At 39.4% G+C, this 25493-nt stretch overlaps 1 protein-coding gene across 1 annotated transcript in view; it reads right to left on the reverse strand.

The window, feature by feature from the left end:
* tenm4 (teneurin transmembrane protein 4) overlaps window positions 1-25493 on the reverse strand; it is a 1643409-nt gene that overhangs the window by 468861 nt on the left and 1149055 nt on the right. The window contains exon 7 of the mRNA XM_059964502.1: window positions 16925-17194. Coding sequence (XP_059820485.1) covers window positions 16925-17194 — 270 coding nt within the window. The remainder of the gene's footprint in view (window positions 1-16924; window positions 17195-25493) is intronic.

The following is a 25493-nucleotide window of genomic DNA, read 5'->3' on the forward strand; positions in this document are numbered from 1 at the left end:
TGCTAGTGGAACGCAGCAGGCCAGGCAGCATCTAGAGGGAGAAATGCTGTTGACGTTTCGGGCTGAGACCCTTTGTCAGGACTAACTGAAAGGAAAGATAGTAAGAGATTTGAAAGTAGGAGGGGGAGGAGAAAATGTGAAATGATAGGAGAAGACCGGAGGGAGTGGGGTGAAGCTAAGAGCTGGAAAGGTGATTGGCAAAAGGGATACAGAGCTGGAGAAGGGAAAGGATCATGGGATGGGAGGCCTAGGGTGAAAGAAAGGGGAAGGGGAAGCACCAGAGGGAGATGGAGAACAGGCAGAGTGATGGGCATAGAGAGAAAAAAAACTAAATATATCAGGGATGGGGTAAGAAGGGGAGGAGGGGCATCAACGGAAGTTAGAGAAGTCAATGTTCATGCCATCAGGTTGGAGGCTACCTAGCCGGTATATAAGGTGTTGTTCCTCCAATCTGAGTGTAGCTTCATCTTGACAGAAGAGGAGGCCATGGATAGACATATCAGAATGGGAATCATTCATTTATTTATTGAGAAAAATTATCCAATATTACATGAATTTATTGGAAAGTGAACCTCTGGGGGTAATGTCTTCTATGAAAGCTACTTGGAGTCAGGTGTTCCAATCAATGAGAAGAGATTGGAGATGTGGGTTGTAGTAGTGCCCTGCCCTATAAAAAAGACACACAACAAAGTCAGGTTACTGACAGAGCCTGGTCTTCCTAAGAAAGATCTGTTCATGTGCACCATGCCTCAATCAAAACAACTTTCAGAGGACCTTAGAAGAATTGTAGAGATGCATGAAGCTGGAAAAGGCTACAAAAGCATTTCTAAACTCCTGAGTGTTCATTGGTCTGCTACTCTGCCTTGGAGAAGGCATCGTGCAAAGATCACACAAAGAGCACAATGTGCAATGCTAAAGGAGGTGAAAAAGAACCCAAGGGTAATAGCAAAAAACTTGCAGAAGTCTCTAGAACTTGCTAAAGTCCCTGTTCATGCGTTCACTGTAAGAAAAACACTGAACAAGAATGGCGTTCATGGAAAGACACCATGGAGCAAACCACTGCTCTCCAAAAAATAATTGCTGCACATCTGAAGTTTACAAAAGACCACCTGAATGTTCTGCAATGCTTCTGGGACAGTACTGTGTGGACAGATGAACACTTTGGCAGAAATGAACATTGCTAGGCTTTGAAGAAAAGGGGCACTGCACACCAACATGAAAACCTCAACCCAACTGTGAAGCCTGGTGGAAGGAGCATCATGGTTTGGGGCTGCTTTGATGCTTCAGGGCCTGGACAGCTTGCAACTCTTGAGAGAACAAGGAATTCAAGATCGTGTCAAGAAGAATGTCAGGGTAGCAATTTGTCACCTGAAGCTTAAAAGAAGTTGAATAATACAACAAGACAATTATCCAAAAGACACAAGTGCATCAACAACAGAATGGTTTAAAAAGAAGAAAATTTGTGTTGGAATGGTCAAGTCAAAGTGCTGACCTTAATCCTATAGGAATGTTGTGGAAGAACCTGAAGCACAAAGTTCATGCAATGAAGCCCACCAACAGCCCAGAGTTAAGGCACTTCTGTAAGGATGAACACCCTAAAATTCTCCCAAGCCAATGTGCAGGACTGATCAACAGTTATTGGAAATGTTTGGTTGAAGTTATTGCTGTACAAGGAGGTCACACAAGTTACTGAAAGCAAAGGTTCACATTCTTTTCCCCAAATACACATAACATTGGATCATTTTCCCAATAAATAGATGAACAAGTATAATGTTTTTGTGTTACTTATTTAATTGGGTTCTCTTTATCTAGTTTTAGGACTTTGGTGAAGATCTGATCTAATTTTAGGTCATATTTATGCAGAAATAGAGAAAATTCTATCAGATTCACAAACTTTCTAGCACCGCTGTATATTCACCCACATCCACTGATGTACAGGGTGAATGCAGGCATAAAGATTTACTGTAAATTTTAGCTTTAACTTTTTTGACTGACTCAATATCAGCAGCTTTTTGGGGAAGTACTCCAAGATTTCCACTGTCATTATAGTGGGCATCACACAACATGACATCACTCTAACTTGAAACCTTTTTATTTGGACTCTCCCAGTAACAAAATTGGTCGTCCAATCACTATCCCTCAATTGTCTTTAACACTTCAGTTACACCACCTTTAATCTTTATACTCAAGGGAACTCAAATCAATGAACTGTTCTTATAACCCTTATTAGTCTTGGATTAAATACACCTGCTCCTTTCCAAGAGATAGTGAATCCAGTTTTAGATAAAGTACACAAGAGAGATCCAACCAGCAAACAGCACAGCAGTGGTGTAACCTCCACCACTCTGTATTTCACCTTCCTAATATAAAGGCCACTGTTCTATGAGTTCTTATTTATTTTTATACAGATCTTCACTGTGATTATTGATTAATATACTTGGACAATGCACTTCACTGCTCACCCACCGATCTTATCATTTAAGATAAACTCCTAGGTGTCCAGTTTGGATTCAAAGCCAATAATCTCAGACTAGTCATGATTATAATTAAAGTCATGCACCATGAAAGTGAGTTCTTCAGTCAACTGTGCCTGTATCAGCCATCAAGTATCTATTAATGTTTAATTCCATTTTCTGGCACCTGTTCCATGGCCTTCTATGCTATGGTGTTCAAAATTCAATATAAATGCTTTTATCTTGTGAGAAATTGAAATCCTATTATTGTCCTATTATTTTTACACTTCCTTACAGTAGACTACAGTTCCCATGGTTCTGCCCAAATACGGAATCTGCCAATGTGTGCAACTTTCAACTTCTATTTATTGATTGTGCTACCTTACAGGGTTGATCAATGACTGACGCAAATCGTCCCTTATTTAGTTATTCATATTTATTGTGAATAGCTGAGGTCTGAAGGCATTTGACCACATATCAATTATCCCCATTTTCCCTCTCTCACTTTCAAATCACTCTCTCTTCCAAGCTAATAGGTTGCCTCCACTTTTACCTGCTTAAAAGTTTTTATTAGACAGAAATTTGTCTTGGTAGAATGCACCATGTTGAATGATGAACCAGCCTTGGAGGACCAAACGGCCTAACCCTGTTCCAATATTTCTGTTTCTCTAACTTAGCACATATAAATCCATGATGCGTCTTCTCTGATCAAACCTGTCAAAGTTCCTGTCTTTCTACCCCAATAGCAGATTCCAGTCATTAGCCTAATATTTCCAAGTGTATTCTTCCTGTCCTTCTTAACTAAGGGCACTAGATTGGTTGTTTGAGATCTAAAGATAATTCTCAGATCAAGCATTTGAGAGATCATGATGCATCAACAGTTTCCTACTTTTAATGTACTGTCTGGAAACCATTAATACCTTTAATCCCATTAACACTTTAGTGCCTTATTTAAAATTTGCATGGAACCTAGTTCTATTCCCTGATTTCCACCAACTTTTCTTAAATTCTGGGGGCTTCTTTGTAATGCTCCCAATAACTAAATATCCCATTTTTAAACCAGAAAATCATAACTGCAACTGCACCAGAGAGGCCATTCCAATAATAGCTATTAAAATTTACCTTTCTTAATTTAAAAGTTTTAACCCACACCATGACTAAACAACTGTGGAATAAATTTAATGGCCCATCTGCTGCAAACGTAAGCCTTCCTGAAATTATCTTTTAACACATTCTACTCCATATTAGTCTACCTCTATCAAATTTCAAAAGTTTATATTTTCCCCTCTTAAATTAAATTTATTATCTCTTCATGGGCTGAAATCAGTTTTTATAACCCCACTTTGAATTTGATATTTGGCACAAAATGACTGATAATTGGCATGTGCCTCAACTACCAACTGGGTATCATTTCTCAACTTCTTCTATCTGGCCATTATACACAACAAGAACCTAACATTGAACATTGTGGTAATTTGCAAGCCTGCCAACTAGTTACCATAAACCCATAGTATTATTCACATGATAACCATTTGCATAAGTGTTCTCATGCATTCTCATCTATCACATCCAGTTTAAGATGGCACTGTTGAAACCTAGCGACTACTTATCAGCAGCAAACGAAACAAAGAATACAACTATATACCTTATTCCTAACACTTTCTCTGGTAAAAGCTCACCACAAATAATGGAGAGATGAGTGGAGGCAAGTCAGAGTTGAGGATCGAGGCGAGTGGAAGTGAGGCTATGCAGGGCTATGCCCGTTCACCAAAAACTGAGAGACCTGAGATTTGATCAATACAAGTGCCAGGCCAATTTGGAAAGGTTGGGTATAGGCAGAAACATCCCAGAGGGAGGACAATTTAAATGCTAAACCAGATTGAAAAAGCATAGTGTCAGGACCAAAGGTGAGGATCAGGTCAGTTCTGCTTGCTGCTCTGTAATGCTTACTTGGCTCTACGCTGAACTGAGGCTGTGGCCTGCTCCAGCTGCTCTGGGCTTCCTGTCTATGGACTCACTTTTGTTCTGAATGCTATTTGCTTACTTTTATTTCTTTGTATGAACTGTTATTTTCCCTGACTGCACATTGGATGTTTGATGGTCTTTTTTTAAAATAGGTTCTTCTGGGTTTCTTTATTTTGTGGCTGTCTGTAAGGATACAAATCTCAAGGTTGTATAATGTTTACATACGTTCATAATAATTGTACTTTGAACTTTGAACATGACTTCTAAAATTTAGAAGTAGAAAATATTTTGCATGAAATCCAAGCATTTAACCACCACTGAATGTTTCTTATTTTTCCAAGTCTTTTAGCTCTTCAAAGAAATCCCATGCTTCAGGCAAGCAGGACTTCCTCCTTCCGAAATCATGTTGGTTGTCTGATTTTTCATGCCCCTGCATATTTTACCTCATTCATTCAGTGGAATAATTTCAAATACCTGTCAAACTGTGCTTAAAAAGTGTTAAAGGATTAAGATTATTTGATGGATTATCTCTAATTTTTGTTTGAAGATCAGGGTCATATTTGTTATTTCATCCTTTGCATGGGAGAGGAAAACACAGCTGGCAAATCTTATTCATGCTTTCATTTATAATTACAGATTATCACAAGAATAAAGTTTTCCTTATGTGGATAGCTTCCATTAGTCACAAACTAACATTTGCAACAACTAGAAAGATATATTTGCACTGAAGAATATCTAGGGAAAATATTAGCTAGAGTACAACCCTTTGGCAAGTAAACACCGCTGAAATAAAATTTTATCTGTGCTTTCTCAGTATGCCAGTATAAAAGGGAAATGTGAAAGTACAGCAGAAGTGGAGAAACTAGTACAGAATTACAAACACTGGAGAAGATATTCAATTTCATACTCCATCAAAGATTGAACTGAATTTATGGAAGCATGATCTCTCACTGGTTGTAAAAATATTACTGCCTGCTAACCACAATCTTTTGTCTCACCCATGAACATGTCAGTACATTTATGGGATGGACGTTCCAGTTAGCAGAGAACAAATAAAGTTCACCAGTGAATTTAGTAAAAATCAACCAACCCAGCTTCAGTCCTCCTCCAAATGGGAATTCAACTGAAACACTGAAAGGATTCACTGAGGCAAGTACTTCATAAGGGCTTAACATTGTAAAACAGATATTATGTGCAGTGGTTCTAAACACGAAATAAGGGGGAAAATGAAAGTAGGTTAACCTATATCTCTAGACCTCACCAAGCTTATCAAAGACATAAACTTTTTTGAACACCCAAAACATATACAAAAACTTATAAACTGAAACAAAAGTGTTGAAAAAAGATTGAAGTTCAAAAACTAAAAAAAAACATTTATTTATTGAGATACAGCTGGGAATAGGCCTTCCAGACCTCAAAGCCGCAGCGCCCAGCAACACTCTGATTTAATCTGATCCTAATCACAGGACAATTTACAATGACCTACCAACCAGTAAATCTTTGGAAACCAGAGCACCTGGAGGAAACCCATATGGTCATGGGGAGAACATACATCCTCTTCACAAGCAGCAGCGGTTATTTAAACATCTTTAACCACTTTAAAATAATTAAATTAACAAGTCAATAAAACTTCAATAAAGAAACTTTCAGGTTTAATGAGAATATTTTAAACTATAATCCATTAAAGTGTCATTTTAAATGAATAAATACTTTCCTTTGCATTCATTAAACTAACGGAAGACCATTTGGTCTTAATGAGACCAAGCACAGAATTCCTATCTGAGTTGATTCTAATACCAGCACACAGCCTATCTTGCTGACTTACAGAAGGAATTTCCCATTCACACAATGAGGTCCGTAGTTTTTGAACTTACATTTAGCTTAGAAGAGTAACCTCAGTGAATGTTGATAATTCCACTACCATTATTCAGCAAAAGCTCGGGCATTATCTATCTCTGTATACTACAGTAAACACTTGAAAATGGATACTGAAGAGAATATGTTCTTATTTCTGGATGATATTCCATCAAAAAATTATCAGATTAAGGTTGTGTTCAATTTTGTATCGGTTCAAGAATTTATGCTAAAAGTTGATGGGATCTCTTTTGCTGGTAAGATGCAATTTTGCTGCATGTCAGACATACAGAATTTTCAATCCACTTATTTCCACTGAGACACAATTCCATAATTTCAGGGTTAAGGACTCAACACAGAGATCATTATCTTCCTGTACTTCATGAAACAAGAGTGATAATAATTAGGGAAGATGAATGAGGCCAATCTTGTTCTCATCAGACATGCAAAGATATATGTGTATAACCTAGGCTGGGTTACTATACTGCAGCCAAGGTTATTAACTTCTGGCTGATTTCTCCCTGTGTCTGAAAGTGTTGAGCATTGTAGTATATCCACTTCTAATGTGGCTAAAATCCAATCACAGCATAAGCCAAGGTTTTAAATCAAGGCATTTTGATACATGCATATAATATTTATCAAATGTGCCAGCCGTCAATATTTAATTCATTTCGTTTATACACAACTACTCCATTATTTAAAGTTGCTTCAAAAATTCCAAGGCAATTACAATTTTTTTTGCCGGAGGACAATTTCCATGTTCGTTTTGTCGACAGCTCAGCAGCTCTCAGATGCTTGTGAATGGTTCGCTGCAAAGTTTACTGAAAAAGCTCAGAACACTTGAGGCTACGCCATCTTTCCTCCTCTGTCAGCTCAGAACAGACCCGAGTCAGACTGTCAGTGGGTAAGACACTTTTGATCAGGATTGCATGTTCAAGTGAAAAACAAACTGCTGGAGAAACACAGGCGACCCTGCAGCATCTGTGGAGGTGAAAGGAATTTCTGGCATTGTGGATGAGAGTGGCGAGGGAAGGTAGTCGGGGGAGGGTTGGAAGACAGGCAGGTGGGAGATAGGTGGTAGCAGAGTGAAAAAGAGGTAAGAATAAAGTGTGTGGAGGTGTGGGGGTTGGGGGTAGATGGACCCAGATGGCAGTGAGGGTGAAGGTGGAGACAAACTGGACCTTGAGGAGCAAGGACAAAGAAACACAAGTGCTGGAATCAGATAAGAATGTAAGGTAATAAGGGGAACTATTTAAAAGAGCAGGGAGATAGAACCAAATAGGGGAGGGTATCCAATACGTGAAATATGTAGATAGTGGGTGAATGGAATGGGATGGGGAGGGGATCAAAATTGGTGGTTGTAAGGGACGGGGAAGCAGAAATGGGGGGAGGAGAGGGGGGAGAGGATATGACAGTGAGAAAGAAAATGACAGAGAGAGAGAGAGAGAGAGAATGAGATTTGGATGGACAGGGACTGATTAGGGATAGTTAACATGGCTCTGTGTATGGTAAGTCATGTCCAGACAATTTTATAGAGTTTGAGGAAGTTTCCAGGAAAGTTAATGAAGACAAGACAGTGGATATTGTCTACATGGACTTTAGCAAGGCATTTGACACGGTCCTGCATGGGTAATTGGTCAAGAAGGTTCAGTCACTTGGCACTCAAGATGAGGTAGTAAATTGGTTTCGCAGGAGAAGCTGGTGAGTGGTAGTAGACAGTGCCCTCTCTGACTGCAGGCCTGTGACTGTTGGTGTGCTGCAGGGATCGGTGCTGGGTCCACAGTTGTTTGTCATTTATATCAATGATCTGGATAATAATGGGTAAATTGGATCTACAAGTTTGTTGATGACACCCAAGATTGTAGGTGTACTGGACAGCGAGGAAGACTATCAAAGCTTGTAGGGGGATCTAGGCCAGGCCGAAAAATGAGCTGAAAAATGGCAGATGGAATTTAATGCAGACAGGTGTGATGTGTTGCAGTTTGGGAGGGCCAGTCAGGGTAGGGATTTGTGAGGGCACTAAAGGGTGTGGTAGAACAGAGAAATCTGGGGAATAGAGATCCATTATTCCTTGGAATGGTGTCACAGGTAGATAGGGTTTTAGACACAGCTTTTGATACTTTGGCCTTCGTAAATCAAAGTATCGAATACAGGAGTTGTGATGTTGAAGTGGTGTAAGACATTTGGTGAGGTCTAATTTGGAGTATTGTGTGCAGTTCTGCTCGCCTATCTACAGGATCAATAACATTGAAAGTGTACAGAGAAACTTTACAAGGATGTTGCCAGGACTTGAGGACTTCAGTTACAGGGAAAGTTTGAATAGGTTGGGACTTTAACCATATAACAATTACAGCACAGAATCAGGCCATCTCGGCCCTTCTCGCCCTTGCCGAACACTTACTCTCACCTAGTCCCACCTACCTGCACTCAGCCCATAACCCTCCATTCCTTTCCTGTCCATACACTTATCCAATTTTTAAAAAAATGACAATATTGAACCTGCCTCTACCACTTATACTGGAAGCTCATTCCACACAGCTACCACTCTCTGAGTAAAGAAATTCCACCTCGTATTACCCCTAACTCTCAACTCATGTCCTCTTGTTTGAATCTCCCCTACTCTCAATGGAAAAAGCCTATCCACATCAACTCTATCTATCCCCCTCATAATTTTAAATACCTCTATCAAGTCCCCCCTCAACCTTCTACGCTCCAAAGAATAAAGACCTAACTTGTTCAACCTTTCTCTTTAACTTAGGTGCTGAAACCCAGGTAACATTCTAGTAAATCTCCTCTATGCTCTCTCTATTTAGTCGCCATTTTTCCTATAATTCAGTGACCAGAACTGTACACAATACTCCAAATTTGGCCTCACCTATGCCTTGTACAATTTTAACATTACATCCCAGCTCCTATACTCAATGCTCTGATTTATAAAGGCCAGCATACCAAAAGCTTTCTTCACCACCCTATCCACATGAGATTCCACCTTCAGGGAACTATGCACCATTATTCCTAGATCACTCTGTCCTACTGCATTTCTCAATGCCCTACCATTTACCATGTATGTCCTATTTTGATTAGTCCACTCTTCTAATTGGCCTAAATCTCTCTGTAAGCTTTGAAAACCTACTTCATTATCCACAATGCCAGCTACCTTAGTATCATCTGCATACTTACTAATCCAATTTTCCATTCCATCATCCAAATTATTAATGTATATGACGAACAACATTAGACCCAGTACAGATCCCTAAGGCACACCACTAGTCACCAGACTCCAACCTGACAGTTATCCACCACTACTCTCTGGCAACTCCCATCCAGCCACTGTTGAATCAATTTTACTACTTCAATATTAATACCCAACGATTGAACCTTCTTAACTAACCTTCCATGTGGAACCATGTGGACTTTATTCTTGAAAGAGTAGGAGAATGGGGGAAGACTTGATAGAGGTATACAAAACTATGAGATAGATAGATAGATAGGTAAATGCAAGCATGCTTTTTTCACTGAGGTTGGGTGAGACTACAACTAGATGTCATGGGTTAAGGTTGAAAGGTGAAATGTTCAAGGGGAACTTTTTCACTCAGAGGGTTGTGAGAGCATGGGACAGTCTGCCAGCATTAAGTTACAGATGTGGGTTCAATTACAACATTTAAGAGAAATTTGGATAGGTAAATGGATGGGAGATTTATGGAGGACTATGCCCAAGTGCAAGTCGATGTAACTAGGCAGGTTAATAGTTCAGCACGGGCTAAAGGGCCTGTTTCAGCACTGTAATGTTCTATGACTCTATGACCGATTGGGGGAAAGGGCTTGTTTCTGTGCTGTGTGACTCCATAACTCTGAATGTACAAACTTCTAATGAGAATTAACAGATCAAATACGGGCATGATGGAAGGTTTAAAACCAGGAGTCACTGTCTCAGAACAAAGAATTAGGCATCCCAGACTGAGAGTAGGTTTGTTCTCCTGAAGTGTGGTTATTCTTTAAGCCTACAGGAAAGATGTAAGTAAGATTGAATCCTTGGGAAAAGTATAAATAGGATTTAAAGAGTGCAGAACAAAATTTACAAGTACGTTGCTGGGACTTGTGGACCTGAGCTATGGAGATAGTTTGAATAGATTTGGACTTTATTCCCTAGAACTTAGAAGATTGAGGGAAGGCTTTTCCACTGAGGATCGGTGAGACCATAACCAGAGATCATGGGTTAAGGGTGAAAGGTGAAATGTTTAAGGGGAAGCTTCTTCACTCAGAGCATAGTGTGGAACGAGCTGCCAGCAGAAGTGGTGGATGCAGAGTGAATTTCAATATTTAAGAGGAATTTGGATAGGTGCATGGATGAGAGAAGTTTGGAGGGCTATACAGGGTGCTGGTCGATGGGACTAAGGGGATTAATGGTTCTGAATAGACTAGATGGGCCCCAAGGCCTGCTTTTGTGTTGTAATGTTCTACAACTGTTCTACCTCTAGAGATAAAGAAATTTATGGAGGACCATTCATTAAGAATGTTCAACTTAGAGATCAATAGATTTTTGGACATTAAGTGAATCAAGGGCTATGGGGTCAGAAAATGAAAGTTGCTGAAAGTAGCCTTTGGCATTGGAAAAGGGTTGAAAGGTTTATACTTAAACCTTTTTTTATGTCCTTATGTGAATTTTCAACTCATCTGACTTTTTCTCCCACCAACCAACTGCAATGAAAGATGAACTGCACTTTCTAAACTAGCATGAGTAATGGAGACAGGGTTGCTTACAAAGTCTCCTAAACATAACCAAATGATAGCAATGGCCTCGGTACTGCACCATTCTGGCCAGGATAAATCTAGACTTTCTGTTTTATCCCTCCATGCCTGAACACTTAATCATTCTCGATGAATCAATTTTCTATCCCTGCTGCTCCATCAGTATCATGGTCACAAAATACACACATGAAGAAAATTTTATTTTCAGAGACTGGAATGCACCCGAGATCATATAGAATGCAGGAATGCACCCGAGATCATATAGAATGCAGGAAACTTTTAGTTTCCAATTCTATTGAAAACAGTGAGCCTATATATATTCAAATGCTGATAGAAGAAAAAGAGGAGAGGGAGAGGAAACTAGTTCTGCTATTCATAGAAATGAATACACGTACGTATGTTGAACTGCTGAATTTAATGCGATTATGGCAGCTCATTCATATGCAGAGGCGTTCATAACCCAGGGATGGACTGCAATGGATCCACAGTTCTGACGGCCATCACTTCATTGCCTCTGAATATTTCTGATTCACAAAGAAATTATGTTCATCAGCTGACAAACAAAATAAAGAACACTAATATCCAAATCAGAAACAGCATCAGGTTTATCACCACTGAGTTATATTGTGAAATTTGTTGTTTTGCAGCAGGAGAACAGCGAAAAGCACAAAACTTGTGATGTTAAAAGAATAACGAGGTTGTGTACGTGGACTATTTAGACATCTGATGGTGGAGGGGGAGAAAATGCTCAAGTCATTGGATGCTGTTATTCAAGCCTCTGTAGATCTTCCCACTTGGCAGTAATGCAAAGATGGCTGTCACAGATGGTGAGGTCTTTAATGATGTTTGCTGTCTTCTTGATGAACTGCCTCTTGCAGATGTCCTCAATGGTGGGAAGGGTTGTGCCTGTGATGGGGCAGGCTCTTGCAATCCTGTGCACTGAGGCACTGAACTAGGCTGTGATGCATCCAGTCAGAATGCTTTCCACCGTACTTCTGTAGAAATTTAGTGACATACTAAAAACTCTAAATTCCTCATGAAGAAGAGCAACTGGCGTGCCTTCTTTGTGACTGCATGAATGTGTCAGATCTTCTGGATAGATTCCCGTGATGTTGATGCCCAGGAACTTGAAGTTGTTCATCCTTTCCACCACTGACCTCTCAGTGGAAATTGGCGTGTGTGTTCTCCTAACTTCCCTTCCTGAAGTCCACTATCAATTCCTTCGTGTTGCTGATGTTGTATGCATATTTGTTGTTGTGACACCAACCAACCAGCTGATCTATTTGTACACCTCCTCGTTGCCATCTGATTTCTGCCATCTGTTATCAGTGAATTTATAGATGGTTTTTGAGCTATGCCTAGCCAGACAGTCATAAATGTAGAGAGAGTAGAGAAGTGGGCTATGCATGCATCCCTGAGGTGTGCCTGTGTTGACTGTCTGTGAGGAGGAGATGTTATTAACAAGCCACACTGACTATGGTCTGTTATCAAGGAAATCAAGTATCCAATTGTAGATGGCGGTACAGTGGTCCTGGTTTTGAAGCTTGTGATTAAATACTAAGGGATGACAGTGCAGAATTCCAAACTGTAATCAATAAACAGCACCATGACGATTGATTTCCTGTTGTCTAGATGTTCCAAGGCCAAGTGAAGAGCTAGCGAGATTGCTGTAGATCTGTTGTGGCAGTAGGTGAATTGCAGCAGGCCTGGATCACTGCTCAGGCAGGAGGTAATTCTAGCCATGACCCACCTCTCAAATCACTTCATCACAGTAGATGTGTCCACTGCTGGACGATTGAGGCAGCTTACTACCCTGCTCTTCTTGAGCACTGGTATAGTTGATGCCCTCCTGAAGTAAATGGGAATCTCCCACTGCAGCAGTGAGAGGTTGCATCTGTCTTTGAACACTCTGGCCAGGTAGTTGGTGCAGATATTTAGTACCCTGCCGGGTACTCTGTTGGGTGCTGACGCCTTAAGAAGAATGTCCTGATGCTGGCTTCTGAGACAGAGATCACAGGGTTGCATGCCAGACACTGTGGGGATTTGCACAGGTGTAGTGTTACCTCTCCCATTCAAAGTATGCATAAAGGCATGCTGTTCATCAGGGAGTGTAGCATCACTGCCATTTATGCTTTCAGGTTTTACCTTACAGAAAGTAATGGCATGCAACCCCTGCCATGGCTGTCATGCATCCAATTGTTACTCTAACTTCACACAGAATTGCCTTTTCGCTCTCACAATGGCTTTCTGTAGTAATGTTTGAGTCTGAGTAAATAAATATGGAAAGGTGAAATGCACAAGTCTTTGCTGTGAATAACCTTAGTTTGTACTTATACCAATGGCAAAAAAAATTGCTTCCATGTGTAACAATTTAAATATTCTGACAGTTCAAAGAATTTCACTCTAGAAACAAGTCACAAGGTTGGTTCCATTTCAAGTAGCAAATGACCTTTTAATAATGCTTGCTCATTCTTAAGCTTTTTTGTGTTTTATAACTCTTTGAAAGGCCACTACCAGGAAATAGCAATAACTTAATTTTTTTCATTTTCCCGTTGATTTTAAGTTGAAAATAAATGAGTTAATTATTGTCGAGTCCTAATTATGCTTTATTGTAGCAAGGAGTTTAACCACATATGGTATACAGTACCAGGAAAAATGTGTTCTGCATGAATACTCAGATGTACAAATTACTTATTTTTTTTAAGGAATTATAAACATGGAATAACTACTGAAGGTAAAACAACATGACCTAGAATAGCACAAATGTTAAACTTTAAGGCTTAAATGTTATTATATGCTTGTTACTTTGATGTACATGGTTCTAATCAAACCACATGTAGTTTCAATTATTTCTGCTATTAGTCAGCTTGGTGAGATCAGCATTGTGTGACCGCATAGCAATAAACCTGAAAAATTCCACACAAGAACAATCCAGTGTGAAATAAGCCATTAAAATTAAAGAGAATACCAGCAAACATATTGACCATAGTGAAAGATAAACAGGAGTTTTTAGTGCAAGGTAGAAACGGAGTGAAAGAATTTTGAAAGCATGGAACAAGGATAAGCGAAGACAATTTGAAAACAAGTGTCACCATAAAGATACCTTTGATGAATAAGAAGTAAGGTTACTTGAATTTACAAGATCAGCTGTTTAAGCTTTTTGACATTTCTCAAACAAAAGCGGATAATTTGATTAAGGATCCAAGAGCAGTGTCTCAGTCAGAGGGAAAATGTTTCCAGTAGTTGAGGGAACCTAGTCTAATCATTAGTCGGAGATCTTTGGGAGCAAATTTAGAAAGAGCTCCAAGTTGGAAATTAATATTCTCACTTATCTCCATAAACACTAACTGATCCTGTACAATTTAAATTAGCAATTAATGAAAGTTTGTGATGCACTATCAATAACTCTCGGAGACGGGAGGCGAGATATAGGCTTTTATTGGCTGGAAGAAAGAACAAGCAGCAATTGACCACCATGCTACATCCTGGAGACTGAGGCCGGGGCTGTGTCTCCAATCGCCTTTATACCGGGGTCCGTGGGAGGAGCCATGGTTAGTGGGAGGAGCCACAGGAGCAGTCAGCGGGGGGCGTGTCCAGACAGGTATATGTAGTTCGCCACAGTTTGATAACCAACAGAATTGGTAAAGATGGATTTATGGCACAGAGCAGCCAGCAAGTGACAGGCTTCAAAGACAGGATGGCTTACTTCTCATACATCCCTACGTTACAGAGTGTAACAAGTAAGGTCACCAATGGAATGGTGTTACTGAAGACTAGTTTGATGGTTACTGTAGGCTACAACTTCCAAGGAACTAGTTAACTTTAGAGTACATTCTACAATTTTAAAATATTGGGGTTAAAAGTTTTGCTTTTTTAAAAATTTCAGGGAAGGAGTTCCCACATTTATAACATTTTTAATTTGTTTGGCATAATCAATTAATAATAGCCATAAACATTAACCAACAGTAACTAATACCAATATAGTAATTAATAATAACCATTTCATTAAATAAATACCTAGGAATAGCCAGGAATTCTGTGATGGTTGAATTCATGTTTCCACATTCAAGACAATGTTCTTACAAACCAACTGAAGAAATAGCACAACTTAGAACAGCATATTTTTGATAATGGAATTTAACCCTGCCTCTGGCCCTTGACTGAGGTTGCTTTATAATTTATATCTCTAAAATCAGGAAAGTTAGATTGCACGTTAAATTCACCATTATATTGACAGTCCAGCACTTAAGGCTAATTTAGGACAATGGGATCAAAGTACTCAGGGTAAGGGTAATTTTATCAGGAGATTATAACAAGAGTATTTCAAAAGCTAAGGCAACCTTGAGGAAGAAAACAGAATGACTACAGGATGATGGTAGGTCCATTTGTACCCATGTCTAATTGTTGGGATTAATGCCAAAACTATTAAAGCAAAGAGCACAGGGCACTAGGTGAGGGAAGCAATGCATTTCTTATTGTTCTCCGTGAGACAGTTTGGAGAAAAACTGTTTGAATGGTCAGAGTTGGAAGAGCAAAGAAGCAATCAGCAATCTCTTGACGTCAATTTGCAACAGTGCCATGAACACTGTGGAGAGAATAAGAGGAACAAAAGGAAAGATAACTGGAATCTGTAACTGATTAGAGCTTGCTGAAAGAAGCTACTTGAAGATTGAATTCAAGGAACTTGGGAACAGAGATAAAGTTTGTTCATGATATATAATGCACTCCATCATCTTAATTAAGAGATACAAAGGAATAACATAAATCAAGATGCAATATAGTAAGGTATAAAACCGTACTATGTCAGTTGTTTCATTATTTTAGAGAGGTGAAAAAGATCAAGCAGTGAATGGACCAAAGAAGAAACAATGAATCAGTAATATCACACTGCCAAAGCAGACCAGACAGTAGAAGCATGTCCCAGCCTGCAAGACCTAAACATGCAAGTAGTAGCTAATTAACAACTTTGACATCAATGAAGTTGAATGTCAAAACTGGAATTCAACATGCACATGCTTCTACATTGCACATTTCATGCCTGTGACTGAAAAAAAGAAACACTTCTCTACCAACAGGCTTACAAAGTCTGATTTTTATTGATATCAGTGAAACATTAGACAAAATCTCATGCACGTAGTGTGTGAAAAATCAGAATTATAGGAGGAGAAACATTGTGGATATTGAATGAGTTATGTGATGATCAAAGACAAGGACAGGTTGATTGATGAGCTGTTTAAACTCATTCACTGGAAGGGCAGAATTGAGATTCAAAGAGCCTTTTTCAAGGTTAAACTATAAGGTTGTACTCTTATAAATTCAAGTAAAAATGGGAAGAGGTATATTTGCATAAAAACTGATGGAGGGAACAAAATGGAAGGAGAAAAGGCTACCACTTTGTGTAGGAAAGGGCTGGCAAATTGAACGTAACATTCATTTGGCCCACTGGTTATACCCATTAGCAATTGTTATACATTACAACAACCAAATAGCACTAAATTGCACAGGTCATTCACTAAAAGGTTTTACTATGCAATGACAGCATCATGTATATTTGACATTTCTTTGTGAATCAGCAACTTGTGTTGATTTTCCTTCAGCTGAAAATGCACTGGCTTTATGGCCAGGAGAAAAAACAGCAAAGGTACTTGTCATTTTTATTGCAATGGTCATATGCAGCAACTGCGGTGATACATTTGAGGTCATAGTTCTTCACAGAGAGAAAAAAATAATCAAACTTATTTGGAACTTAGTTTCATGTTAAAAAATATTGCTTGCAGGCTATGATGAATTTGGTGTCCAATCTGTTTCAGCTGCCCTGGTCATCGAAATGAATACAGTACAATTTGTGATAATCAACTACAATACTAAAATGGGAGAAAGGAAGTACACCTTTGGCTTCTTACCGTTTTCTGTATTCTCATGTTCTGTGTCTGTAAGAGTAAGTGCAGAATTTGCTCGACTTGACATGCAGGAGCTGCGCGAGGATTTAACATTTCTCCCCCAAAGTCTCATAGCATTTTCCGGAGACATGACTCCATCTGTCTCTGTGTCAGCATCGGAGCCTATGCTTAGGGAATATCCACGATGTGACAGACCTAATTCTGTATGATATCCAGCAGGGAGCTGAGGCGTTGTTTCAGTCAGTCCCAATTCATGCAGAGAAAAATTTGTTCCTGAAACACAACAATCCGTAAATCAGAAAATACTGCAATGTTCTCACATTGATGATTTTCTCAGTTACTTAATTAAGAATACTATTGAGGCAGTGTTTGCCAAGCATATTTAAGAGCGAAAACAAACTTGTTCCATCACAAAAGAAGTTAATGCAAAGATGGAGACAGAGCAGAGATTTTATAAACAATTTATGTACAGTACCCAGCTGATTTCCTTGCCAAAATTGTTTGCCAATATATTGGAGCTTGTGAATTGTGCCTTGTACGCATAGACTTCAACAAGGCTGCAGTGCCATGTAAGAGCTCAACAGGCAAGGAGATGATCTAAGATCTGCATTTGCTCAAAGGGGTGTCAAGACCGGCAAAAAATGCAATTTATTAAATAGAGTTGCATGGCAGTAAAGAGGGGTGAAAATTAGCCTTGTGACCAATGCCGGATACATTACATATCAACAAGTTGGAAGTGCAAATAAAAGGAGCTAACATGCCTGGCCTCATTGAGATTATTTTTTTAAGAAGGGTATCAAAATCAGCCCGATCAGATTGTAACAAATCCTGCTGGATTGCAAAACTAGTCGAGGAAAGAAATACCATGATTTTTTTCTGATGAATACAAAATGGAGAGATTGGGAAAAGAAACAACCATTTAAATGAAAAAAAAAGTAGTGTTAGGAATCAACACAAGGAAGGAACAGTGGGATTATTGGCAAAAATTCATGCTGGCAGCATTAGGCAATTAAGATGTCTGCAGCAAAATAAATTAACTATAAAGGGAGTAGGACATACACAGTAATTGGTAGGGCACAAAGGAATGTTGGTGAACAGAGAGGCTAAGGGGAAAATTTCATAATTCAGTGAGCGTGGCAACACAGGCTGTTAAGATGGTGTATATGGCATGCTTGCCTTCACAGGTCAGTGCATAAAACATAACGTTGCAACTTATTGTCGCAACTCTTAATGAAACACTAGTTCGGTCACTCTTGGAGTACCCTGTCATTATTGATAGGTGTAAACACTCGGCAATGGAGAACATACTTGCAATGGAATCACAGGCACATGGCATCAGATGTTGATGCTGATTATTATTTAACGTTTGTGCTAATATGCCAAAAATGCAAAATATATCAGAAAATTTCTGAAGCACAGGATGCCATTTCAATGAAGCCCATCACAGAGCAGTGAGGATTGGCCAGTATGATCATTTTCAGTTCATAGGGTCTCTTTCTTTTGACTGATTTTCATATTAATATCAGCGTATATCACTCAAACAAAGACTTTTTTTCAGTAAAATCCAGTAGAATGCTACTGTGAAAGTTTTAGCAGCTATCTGTTGTTTCCAATCTCTTAGATGCTTTTGAATTGAGAACTCCATACTACCTCATACCTAACATGAGATGATATCATGCCCACTTCGGGTACGAGTACAACAATCCTCAAGGAGCAATATGGGCATGCCAATCTTGAATTAGTTTAACTTACTTCAGGTCTTGTAATCCAGCTGTCCAAATAGATTTAACTATCTATATAAATATCAAGATGAATAAAGATTTAATATTTTTGAACAGAGGGAGAAGTGTATTTGCTGAAGAAAGGAAGAAAGAGATAGCTTTCAATTTTCATAATTTTCTTCATCTCCCTGTCTCCTACATTAGCAGTGACAGATATGGCTCATCGGGATAAAATAAATACAAACTGCTAGAAGCAACAACTTCTCCAAGTTTGATACTGAAAATAAACTATGAAGATTATTACAGGCTACCACATATTTATTTTCTGCAGACACTCAAGCATAAACAGCTAACAAATAAAGACTTTCCCAAGGGTCCAGCAATTCCTGTGTCCTTTTAAACCAGCAGTTCAGGGTAATTATAGTGGCATGCTGTAGCATCAAAAATTAGTTTGGTTTTAGTATGATATGTGAGCATTAGTAGTTACTAACCCCAACTTTAGCAGTTGCTTTTGGGAGGTATTTCATAAATTGTCAAGAAAAATACTGCCACAAAAACTGGAAACAAAACTTCTTAGAACAATTGCCACCCATAGGATAAATTGATTTCATACCCTGAGTCCTATTTGCCCTTTTAAAAAAAGGGCATAACTCAACAGGAGGAACCAATAAATCGTTAAGATCTTCCCATCTACTGTTGATGGAACGCAGCAGTCATTGTTGTTGTTTGGATTATTTTAATTGCAGTAACAATTAAAATCCTCACTGATCTGCTCAAATACAAGTGCTGAAAAACCAAAAGTAGTGTCTGCATTTGTTGTTAGCATGTAGTGCTATAGTTCTGTGAGAAATCCTTACAATTTACTAACCTGCTGGAGAGTTGCAAAAATGGAAATTTGAAATTCTGTGCTGTTTAAAAAACAAACTATTCTGGGGATTTTTGGTACGAGTCACAGACTACAAAATAATTGATGGTGAATTTGTTTTCAATATTATTTCAAAAATAGTACAACATATAGTTTAGTTTATTTCATTATAGAGATGATAACACTCCTCTGTTTTCTTGGATGGTTGTGAAGAAATAGCATTTCAGGATGTATATTGTTTACATTTCTCTGACATTAAGTTGTACCTTTGAACTTTTGAACCTTTGATAAACAACCATTGGGATCATCTGACAGACTTTGATCAGTTCTTTGAAATGAATAAAAACTTCGAAATCTTGGATGGTCGCACTCCCTTTCAACTTACATGGCAAAATAAAGAAAATATACATATAATGTCAGTCCAAATTATTTATAATTTAATAAATTTTTATTATGTTTGTAATGTCCTCCGCTACTATTGCATAAAGCAAATTTTCACAGCATTAATACACTGGATATGTATGTCTATGGCAGGGGTCGGCAACCCGCAGCTCCGGAGCCGCTTGCGCCTCTTTCATCTCTGTGCTGCGCCTCCCTGTGGCTTTGGAAAATAAATGACGAGTATTTAATTAAAATGTATTTTATGTTAGTTTGTTAGTTTTTGAAATGTAATTCGAAATTTGAAGATTATGGTGATCTTGTACAATCTAAATAAAACATTGTGGCGACCCATTTCCTGACACATCCAAACCGGCTCACAATTAGCCAGCGTTCAGGCTAAGGGAGATAGCCTACGGGGGTTTGTGAGTACGTGTCTTTTGGAGCATCCGCGCCCATGGGGGGCAGGTTGAGGGAGGCTTTAAAGCAAGGCTGTTTAGTTCGAATAAAGTTATCTTTGACTGCAGTTTACCGACTCTGTGTCGTTATTTTAGTGCTGCGTGTAGCACGCCGCTACAACGTGTTTTTTATCGCTATGAATATACGTCACCACTGCCAATGCCTGACACCTGCCAGTGCGCGATTTCTTTTAATTTTTCGATCCAAGGTAGGCTAACTATGGAGTAACCTTCAACCCAATGTCTTTTTTTCGGAGTTCAAAATGTTTTTGTTGCATGCAGAAATGTAGTTTCGTTTTCTCTGCAGGAGTTCATCGATTTCATAAATGCAACACATTATAGTTTGTTTATACATAGCATAAAGGCAAAAGAAACCGTTGTATGCAGTGTTATTTCATTTTAAATGTCAAACGGGTTTTGTGGCTCCCAGTGTTTTCTTTTCTGTGGGAAACGGGTCCATATGGCTCTTTCAGTGGTAAAGGTTGCCGACTCCTGGTCTATGGCTATGGAATTGAACTTGAATTTCACAAAGTGGTAATTTAAGAGAGGAAATTTTTGGTAGACTGTTCCCCACCACTGAAGTAAACAAGTTCAGTGATGTCACCTGTCCTCACGCGTTCCTGAAAAGCCAACCTTTTATTGCAAGTGTAACATTTCAGTAAATGTTTCCAAATATTACCTTGAATGCATTTTTCCCCACTGATCATAGACTATTTTTTAGCAACTCCTGGTAAGGTGCAGTAAGGTGTTGCAAGTCATATCTCATGAATTGACAGTGGAATATGCACAAGGAGTTGAATGCCTTCTTCAATTTCAAAGCCCACTGATGACTTTAGATCTAGACCCATTTGTTTCTTAAAGTGGATTGGCAAAGCCACATTCAGTCTACATCCTTTTACGTCTGTCTGATGTACCTCTTATGAGGGGGAGGGAAGCCAAGCATTAGGATTATATAATAAATTCACATGCTGATACAGGACCAGAGAGTCATTAATCAAATGTAGATTTTTGGGGATCGGTGAATTAAAATGTATATGTATAGTAGCTATGGATATTCCATTGTCTCTACATATTGCTTTGTTGGTTCGTGGATCAAGCTTCAATAAATTCTGCTGAAATTTCACTTAGTCCTAACAGATATCAAACTATTGATACCATAAATTCCAGTGTATAAGCCGAGAATTTGGCCCTAAATTTTGGTCCTAAAATTAGGGGGTCGGCTTATACAGAGGGTGCCAACTTTGGAAAAACGAATACACGGAAGACAGGCCATATTTATTGGCTGTTATTGAGTCAAATCGGTTCCACTGTTGATGCATGAATTCTTTGGTTTGTTTAAACTCACATCTCATGGTTGGAGCACGAGATCAAACCACCGGGGACGACTGCAATGTCTGTATTTTCAGCTTTCAATGCTGCTTTTGTCTCACCTGACAAGTGTGCTTTGAACGTGTCCGAGACAAGTAGCGACTTTTCCTTTTTGACATCTTCGGGACGTCTACGATATACCTCTTTAACACACTTCAAGCAACCTGCTTCATCCATCCAGCAGCGTTCTTGAACGTAAACAACACCTCGTAGGAATTCTCTGAGCAATCTTTGTTTCTTGTCTCAACACAAGATCACATCTATTCATAAATCGGGTGCACCAGCTTCGCGTAGCTTTGACATTTTCGCTGACCTCACGGTGTTTTTTGTCCCATTTCAATGTTTGAACTCAAATCATTTCTCTGGTTACAATGTATCCAGACGATCGCTGGTGATTCACCCACTCTAAAACTTTTTCTTCCAGTTCTGGCCACTGGCATGTTTTCCTGCGGTTTGTGCATTTCGTCTTCGGCATTTCCCTTAGCGTCTCCTCTGCCTTTCCCCACTCTCTCACTTGTTTCTCTTTTACACTAAACTTCTTAGCAGCTGCAGAATTATTTGTTCCTTTAGGAAAATCAACAATCTTAGCATCATATCGCATTGGTTTTAATCTTTTGTACATGGTGGTCGCAAACTCCATACTGAGTACATGTACTGATCCTGCCACCCCGTGTTATATTTTAATGAGATTGCGAAGGGCGCTAAATGGCTTCACGGGTTACATTTCAGAGGATTCTTGTCCATTGGAAACCTAATCCAGAATTTCTCTCCCTGATTTATTTATTAAGAATTTGCCTATAACGCTCTACAATGTGTAGGCCTGTTTTCTCAGCAGGTGCTGGTTCACAAAATTTCCAGGTTCTGGATCTGGCAAAGCTGAGTACTGGCAAGTGAGATCTTGTGATCTTTTCTATAAATCAAAAACCTCTACAAAAGGGGTCGGTTTATACAAAGGTAACATGAAAAAGTCATTTTTTTAACCTTGAAAATGGGGGTTGGTTTATACTCCGGGTCAGCTTATACTCTGGATTATACGGTATTTTGAAAGTGAAATCTGTGCAAGTGAAAATGTGGTAAACACGCTTTAGTATGCAGCAATGGGGTGACTTTATTTGCCTTCATCAAAATGAGATACTGAAGTAACTTTCCTTCTCAATATAATCACTCTATGTAAAGTCAAAATCATTGATTTACTGTCATACATGCAAAATGTAACATCTAATAAACTTGGGATTTCTACTGCTGCATTTTGCCATCGCCCATCATGCTTCCAGTAGCCTTGCTGAAGATAGGTCTACAGATGGAAAAACTTTGGAATCCTGTTGGAATCCAGACTGCTTCCTACCACATACATGATTTGTTAAGTGAAATATACTCTTTCATAGAAACACAAGGTCAGCAGCAGACCTGCCAGTATTGGATTATAACAATATTATGGAGTACAGAAGTTGTATTATTTGCTGTGTAACCAAAACTATGTAGTCAGCTTGCTATGCATGTAACTAAAATGAAATCCTAGGAATGTAAAAGACAATGGTGTGTTAATGAGAGGTAGCTAAAGAGATGTAGTCAGCTTTGAAACTTGCTATTTGCTATGCATGTACCCAATTTAGCAGGAGAATGAAGTATTAAGAATGTAAACTTGCTATTGGAGAGAGAATGAAATCTTAGGAATGTAAAAGACAATGGTGTGTTAATGAGAGGTAGCTAAGAGATGTAGATTAGAACATAATTAAGTCAATGGGGCATACGTGTGGTACCTGTGAAACTGGACCAGGAGATTGATATAAAAAATGCTGTGTCCGGGGATTGGTGGGCAATCAGTGACTAGCTCAATGACTGTCAAAGCTTTGATTTGCAAATTAAAGTTTAACCCTTCTTGAAGAATCTTCTGCGTCTCTTGGCCATTTCTGGGGCACGAGAAACCACGACAAAATTGGCGACCGCGGCAGGACCGGAAAGAAACCCGCAGAAAGGAACCGGCAGATTGGGGACGCTTCCCGGTCCTCCGCGACCCCCACAACGCTAATAGAATTAAGGGTGCACCCAAACAAAAGGTAAGCGCTTTTGTGACAATTTGGACAAGAATTCTGTTGGCTTTGGGGAGGCCTTGGAGTCTCGGAAGTGTGGAACCACTGCCGAAGGGGCTCTCCGGTCCAAAGAATCTGGCAGAATTGGGGGTTAACAGAGGAGGCTCAGAGGATTGATCAAGAACACTGCAGTGAAGGTAAGTACAAATAAGTTAATAAGAAGTTAAGTTAAGAAAAAATCCACGTGGTGTTGGTAAATCCCTGTGGGTACCGCTTCATATGAAATGAAGGGCTGAACGGGCAGGGAAAGGAAAATAGACTAGGACTAGGTGTTATAGGAAGAAAAAGTCCACGTGGTGTTAGACTAGGACTAGGTGTAGAATTTGAGTAAATAATATTATCCAGTAAACAAACTGTGAATCTCTGAAATACCTTAAAAAGAGAGAATAACATGACAGGTAAAGGAACGGCAGTAGAGATTCTGAGCAAAAAATTCCTGTTAATTAAAAATTAGATCACAAAAACTTCAGAAAAATGGGAAAAAAGAACCAATAACTTGGTCACAAAGTGGCCAAGAGAAGGTACGTTTGATGTAAGTTTGTGCGAAGAAATGGAGGGACTAATTAAAAATTACAAACCAAAAGATAAATCTAAAAAAAAGAGAACGAGAAATGGAAGTGCTAGAACTCTTCAGAACGGAGGGAGAAAGGCTGAGGAGGACAGGTAGAATATCGATTACAAGTGAGGAAGACACTCAGGTGCTGGAAAAACAGCCTGTTAGAGAGAGAGGAGGGTATGGTGAGAAGCTGGCTTCAGCTCTGTACCTGGATGCAACAGAAACAGAAAAACCCCCTCCCTATAATGAGGAAGGAACCCCTAAGCAGTGCCCCCTGCTGACGGGAACAGTAAACATACAGGGAGAAGTACAAGTTTGGGATAATGAGGAGGGAAAAAAACAATACGAGAAGGAAAAAGCAGCGATATGGAAGGAGATACAGGCAGAAAGGATAAAGATAGAACAGGTACAGAGAGAAATGGGAGAAGAGATTGAATGGATGAAATACTTAAGAGAGGAAAAGGAGTATGAGGAGTATTGGTTATACCAGAGAAATAAACAGACTAGAAGAGAAGGTGACTCATTGGAGGAGCAAGAGTTAAATGGAGAGAGAGAGGATGTGAGAATTTGTGGGGAAGAGGTAGGAGGCAGAAGCCTAGAAGAACAGAAGGAGGCGGTAGGGGAGCGACTTGCCGAAGTAGAGAGAGAGCTAGATCAGTTACTGAAAGGAGGTTGCCAGAAGAGATGCGAAAAATACTCCAGGGGCCAACCAAGTATTGAATTAAGACAGAAAGGAAGGACTCCACAGGGAGCCCGAGGGAAGAAGAGAACCCCGGAGACATTTGTGTGGGAGGCAGTAAAGACATACCCTGAGACAGATGGGGAGTCAGGTGAGGAGGAGAGCCAGGGCAGATGGGAAGAAGGAGGAAGAATGATGCCGTTGTTAGTAAAAGGATCAGGACAAGTGCAGTATATCCCTTGGGGATCCCAGGACCTAGAAGGGCTGAAAAACACTCTGTCCAATCTACATGAAGGAGCAGATTAAATGGATTAGAGCCTTTGAAGAAGAAACAGCGGGACGATTATTGGCTATGGGATATTTGAAGGCACTATTGATAAGGTTGATGGGAACCTCCAAATTTAACGAACTAATGGAAATGGCTGGCATAGTAAACTCAAACGACCCGAGAACTGAT

The sequence above is a fragment of the Hypanus sabinus genome, chromosome 3 (assembly GCF_030144855.1).
Source record: "Hypanus sabinus isolate sHypSab1 chromosome 3, sHypSab1.hap1, whole genome shotgun sequence".
NCBI classification, from domain to species: domain Eukaryota; kingdom Metazoa; phylum Chordata; class Chondrichthyes; order Myliobatiformes; family Dasyatidae; genus Hypanus; species Hypanus sabinus.